The sequence below is a fragment of the Crocodylus porosus genome, unplaced genomic scaffold, assembly GCF_001723895.1.
Source record: "Crocodylus porosus isolate Cpor-Errol unplaced genomic scaffold, CroPor_comp1, whole genome shotgun sequence".
In the NCBI taxonomy this organism is placed as follows: Eukaryota; Metazoa; Chordata; order Crocodylia; family Crocodylidae; genus Crocodylus; species Crocodylus porosus.
This window is the reverse complement of record NW_017728931.1, coordinates 7,916,343-7,922,342: the sequence shown is the minus strand read 5'-3', so window position 1 is coordinate 7,922,342 and position 6,000 is coordinate 7,916,343. Positions and strand designations below refer to the sequence as shown.

Here is a 6,000-nt window from a genome sequence, read left to right as displayed (position 1 = left end):
GGGTCCCAAACCACCCCTTGCAGGCTGGAACTCTGCCACCCTGCAAAGGAAGGCCTATGGTTTCCCACATTTTTCTCATTTAAAAGAAGAATCCATTTTAAAAGTTCGTTCACAACCCTTCCATAGATTCTCGTGACCCACTTTTGGGTCGTCACCCACAGGTTGAGAAACGCTGGGCTGGGGAGGTTTGCACACATTCCAGCACACTCTGAAGGCTTTGCTGGTTTACCAGGTGACAGATTGCAGAAATGCACACAGCAATCCTGGTTAGTTAACCCAGAATGCCCATGGACAACACGTGTTTCCCTATAGCACAATGTGGGGCTTGCAAAAGGAGAGTGGTCTGGAACAGAGACTCTCCAAGAGAAACCGAATGTCTGTACAAGGCCTTAGTTTCCCTGGACTAGCCCTCCCTATTAAGAAAATGTTACTGAGCTGGAAGTAAAGACTAAGCTGCATTTACTTCCATGGTTTCATCCTGGTTTCCAGTGTGAAAGAATTATGCAAGGATGTTGGTGCCTGGGATTTCTTTTTTTTTTTTTTTATAATTAGAAGACATTCTGAGTTGGTTTAAAAGGAGCTCTTAAGACTGTTGTTTTGTAGAAGAAATTAAAAAAAAAAAATAACAAACCTGCTATTCAAATACCATTCATTTATGTTAACATGCCAAAATGATGCAGCTTCAGAGATAAGATTTGAATCTCTTTGAGGGCTCTCTGCTTTTATAGTGTAGATGCTATTTCCTTTCTGGCCATTAAAAATTAAAAGGAGGCTTTTGGCTTTTTTTCTTTCTTCTTCTTTTTTATTTTTGGTTTTCTAATCAGAAACTTTTGCTAAGTTCATTGTTTTTGTATTTTGCATCCTGTATTTAAGCAGGAAGGGGCTCACACTGTTCTTTAAAACAGGGGTCATGCAACACTTTAACAGATATAAAATGCCACCTATTAGGGCCTGGAGTTGGTTAAAGCATGGGATCTTACCTACATTTGAGCAGTGAGGAGGAATACAAAGGTAAAAAGACAGGAGGTGCATGAAAGTGCTATGTGTTCTACAGCTTTTCTTGTAACCTTCACTTTAGTCCTGGGCGGACAATAATGAAGACTTTAGATTGTAGAGAAGAAAAGGAAAGAATGGTAAGAGTACTCACTCAGTGGAAACTAGCTTCCAAATCCAAGTCTCAGGGAAAAATGTCCGAATGGTGTTCATCATTGTCTGCAGCCTACCGTAAGAACCACCAAAAATCCTTGCTTCTTCTAGGGAGGAAGAAGAGAGATGAACATACGAAAAGTGTAATGTTGGGCAGGGTAGTCAAAAGTAATCTGTTCTGCTGTGACTATATACTCTGTCAGCTGAAACAGAGTAAGTAATCCTTGCAGTAGTTTTTGCAGAAAATAATCCTATTTGAAGATTTCTGCATCAAGAAATTTCTTTCTTTTTTTTTTTTTAATTCCCACCCCCTGCAGAAACATTGTAAAAAGCAGGCAGCTGTGGGGGAAAATGACTCTCTCACAATTTTTGATTGTACCTCCTTTGTACCATTTTTTCAGTTAGAAAATAGTAAGGACTATGAGTTTTCCCCCTACTTTCTTATACTTTCTGTTTTCCACCATTATTTTACCCTTGGAAAGTTCACAGGGCAATTAGCCAGAGCCTCTGATTAGCTATAATTACAGTGCTCATGGTTCCAGTGATCTATCCCAGGCCCTCTTCTTATAGCAAAAAGTAGAATAAGGCTGATGAGATGAGTCTCAGGAATGATTTCCTTACAAAGATGCCAAACAACCTATTCAAGGCACTGTTCCCTATTTAAAGATGGGGTTATAATGGAGAGTTATCTCTAAGTATTTGTTCTATAGGAGAACTACTGTACCTCAGCCAGTTAAATCAGTAGCTGGCAACTTTTTACAAGCCATGGAATGGGTACCAGGTGCCTTTAGTTGCATGTCAGCAGCTGGGGCTTTTCCCTGTTTCCACACCAGGGCCAAGCAGCTGGGAACTGCATCTGTGCCACTGCTGCTTCTCTGAGCTTCATGCTTCCTGGCTGCTGCATGAGTGCAGCTTCCAACTAGTGAGGAGCTGTGCCAAAGCCATGTAGCTGCAAACTGTGCCTGTGCTGCTTTTCCCTGATTTCCTCCAACCCCCTTACCTCCCTGTTGCAGCTAGGGCACAGCTCCCCACTGGCTGGGAGCTGATCCTGTGGTGGAGGTGGAGGGGGTGGGGAAAAGTGACAGTGATGTAGGCACAGATGGAAGCTGCCCCACCCCAGCACAGCTCCTCATTGCCCAGGCCCCGGGCAGGTGTGGGTGCAAGCAAAGGCAAAACCCTCCAGCTCTCTAGCCTGGATCCAGTGGCTCCATGAGAAACATTTTGCCCATGCCATTTTCTGCCAACTCATAAGGTACAGCAAGGGGGTGGGAGCGCCAGCATTGAACAATTCATTTACTTGGTGTGTGCTTCAGCTTTCCCGTGTGTTATATGAGGATAATGATAATTTTTCATCTCCATGGCATAGGGAGAAGGATAATTATAATACCTATTCTCTTTGCAAAAGGCTTTGAGATCTATAGATATTAAATGCTAAGTATTATAGTGTCTTAGGGCTATTAGTGGCCCCATTATATTTTTGAACTGATTTGCCATGTTTAGATTTTTCAGTCACTGTTGAGCTGGTAAAAGTCTCTAGAATGATCAACCCTGAAGAATAAAGTTGTTTTCTTCCTCTGAAAGAGGCAAAGCCGCAGCCTTCCCTCCCTTTCCCATTTTCCTCCTACACCCAACCAGCAGGGAGGTCATCCTCTATTTCTGCAGGGATTATCTGCCACAGACAATGTAAAGCAAGCCAAAGTGGGGATCTGTCACAGTGAAATCAGAGATGCTGACTGGCAATTTTTTTTTTTTACCCAGGAACAATTCTGAGGAGCAGGCTAATTGGAAGTGGTCAACTGCAAGTGGAAGAGAAAACCCCTAATGCCTTGTCCCAGGCCATCTAGCCTACTTCTTTATTTTTTACACAGTACCAGGAACAATTCTGAGGAGCAGGCTAATTGGAAGTGGTCAACTGCAAGTGGAAGAGAAAACCCCTAATGCCTTGTCCCAGGCCATCTAGCCTACTTCTTTATTTTTTACGCAGTACCTGCATGCGTATGAAGTTCATCTTCTTCAGGGCATGCTTTTTCTGTTTTGCACACAACTGGCTTCCTTATCGTAGAGTTTGTAAAAATCTTGAGACCCAGATCCTTAAAATAAAATAATATATTAATTGTGTTGTTTGCTGAATTTACTAATTAACCATCAAAGCACATCACCTATCCTACATCTTATTTATTAATAAATGGCAAGGAAAGGCAAGCACCTTTCTTTTCTTTCCCTGCCTTACTCTCCTTTTTCTGTGCTTTTAGCATAGTTACATACAAGGCTCGGTGTCACTGTGGCTCATTTATCACTAGGCCACTTATCAATGACACCTGCTAGTCATTCAACAGCAGCCGTGGTAGTACTCAGGTCTGCCCATCACTGCTGGGTAAAGGAGTCATGGCAACATGAGGCCAATAGAAGTGGAGGGAAGTGACCTAAGATTAGCATGCAGCATTGACTCTGACCCTTGTGATGGACTGCAGAGGCTAAAACAAAAGTCCCTTGTTCACAATGGTTATACTAGCAGGATCCAGTTTGAGTAGCTGAGGCAACCCAATGCTGAGAGTACAAAGATCCTGCCACTGGGAATGAAGTGTTTAACTTCATAGTTTCATAGTTGTTAGGGGCTGGAAGGGACCTTACAGATCATCACCAGTTTGGTGTGGTCCTAGACTCCTCCTTGGTTCTCTAATGGGGCACCCCAGTATTACCATGAGGTGCAGCATACATCAGTTTAGATAACACTGTGGATAATAACAGCTGGCTAAATATTACTTGTTGAATTAAAAGTTTGACCAATACAGGTCATCTTTGGCTAATAAATCATTCCGAACCCATTCCACATTCCTGTTATTTTATCCTTTATGTGTTTATGGCAACCAGTAGCACTTACTACTGACATCTGTGACAGGCTCATGTTCTATTTTTTTATTGACTCCTTATAAGCCAGGTGTAAATGGAACCTTAATACAGTGATTCTTAACCCTTAGAGCCTCAAGGCCCCTCTTCATAACTTGTCTGAATTTATGGTATCCCAGTTGAAAATCACTGAGCAAAATCTAAATTCAGAAAAGATATGGGCGAGGAGGCCTCAAGGCTAAAAAAGAATAATTGATCTGGCTGGTGCCACTCAAGGGCAGCAGGGGCAGGACCTCACTCCACTGTGCCCTGCTCTTTCCACTGTCTGCACCTTTCCCACCCCTTGTCCATACCTCAGAGAGCAAGAGCAGCCCCCACCACTGAGATTGCACCTGCAGGGTCTTACATGCCAGCAACTGTCCTCATGGCTCTTACCACTGGCCCCAGGAGTGTGAGACAAGTGGAAGGTACAAGTTGGATTGCAAATCGCAGGTCTGTCTGTTGGTCTACCCACTTGCACCAGAGAGTGCTGCTGAGAACATGGAGGGGGCTGGCACTGGGGCCGCTTGGAAGTAGGAAAGACATGGAAAGGCAGCAGCAATCCCCAGAGAAACATCCACAGGCACTGCAGGCACGGAGTGCCAAATAGGGAAGGAGAATATTTATCTCCTCATGCAGGGGCTGGGTGGCATGGCACCATTAATAAAATCTTGGCACCCTGCCTGGGAATCATTGCCTATATACTGGGAGCAAGATCCTGTAACTTCCTCCATGCTCTTTCCTTTACTGGGCTACTATACTAGGAGTGAAATCTTGCCCCCATTGAAGTCAATGACAAAACTCCCTTTGACATCATGGGGTGAGGATTCCATCCCACATTATTCTCTCATCACTCGTTTCCTTCCTCAAGACCTGAAGGCATCAGGATATAAACAGGGAATTAACAAGGTATCATCAAGTCCCAGCACACCAGAAATAGCTTAGGTTCACACAAGAGCATTGAGAAATGGAACCCACAGTTCATCCTGTTGCTTTCTCTCTGACCCACTCTGCCTGCATGTTGTAACCCTCCCCCATTCTCTGTCTGTTTTTTGTTTTTTTGTCTGCAAGCTTCTGGGAGCAGTGATGGTATCTGATTTGGCAAATGAGTACTATATCATAGGTGCGATTGAATAACTACAGCTAATAGTAACTAACAGGCTGGCATAAAAAAGCATCACCGCCAGAGGAGAACAGGAGTTATCAGAGACCCTCAGTACCTCCAGCAAACTCACCTTCTCCCATAGTAGTATGAACCATTTATTGAACAACATTAAAAGATCAGAGGCCTAAGTCTCCCTTCAATTTTTACCTCCTATGCCGCTCCTTGCACAAAGGCAATAAGACAGTAACAGGGTAAGGGAGGTATTCAGAACACGTACCCTGAAAACCATGTAGACATCACCATCATGGCTAACATTCACAGGCACATAATACAAGCCATTGAAAAAGGCGTTTTTGTAGGGGATGCAAGGCTCACTTTTGCCATCTTCCAGGTTGAGTCCTTGGTAGTAATAGCCATACAAGTTTCGTGTACGTAACTCAGAGTAGATCTGGTGGACAGGGATGAAAATAGAGAAGCATAAGGAAAGGTCTCAAATTGGCATGCAGTCTGGGGAAATCATACCCAACAGCAGGTGGATAAGAAGAGGTGAATTTCAAAGTCTAAGTACTAGTCCTACTAGTGCTTTTCTAGCAGCTGCACCAATAGAACTGAATCTTCACACATCCCTTTGGTTCCATAAATCTATGGGAGATTTAAACATTTTCAGGGCCTCATTTTTTGTTATTCCCATGTGAAATGTGACCTGGTAACCAGGAAGTGCTAAGATAGTAACTGCTAGTGCAACAAGTAGTAACACAAGCAGACATTGCAGATGGACTCAGTTACATCCCACCATATTGCATGCTGGGTCTACAGGACAGAAGATCTTAGGAAGCAGGGTCATGAAGGAGAACTCAGAGCTG

At 43.5% G+C, this 6,000-nt stretch overlaps 1 protein-coding gene across 1 annotated transcript in view; it reads right to left on the bottom strand.

Annotated features, from left to right (window-relative positions):
* LOC109316227 (ovostatin-like) overlaps positions 1 to 6,000 on the bottom strand; it is a 50,666-nt gene that overhangs the window by 17,174 nt on the left and 27,492 nt on the right. The window contains exons 16-18 of the mRNA XM_019544131.1: positions 5,415 to 5,585; positions 3,134 to 3,236; positions 1,148 to 1,253 (exon numbers count right to left, since the gene is read on the bottom strand). Coding sequence (XP_019399676.1) covers positions 1,148 to 1,253; positions 3,134 to 3,236; positions 5,415 to 5,585 — 380 coding nt within the window. The remainder of the gene's footprint in view (positions 1 to 1,147; positions 1,254 to 3,133; positions 3,237 to 5,414; positions 5,586 to 6,000) is intronic.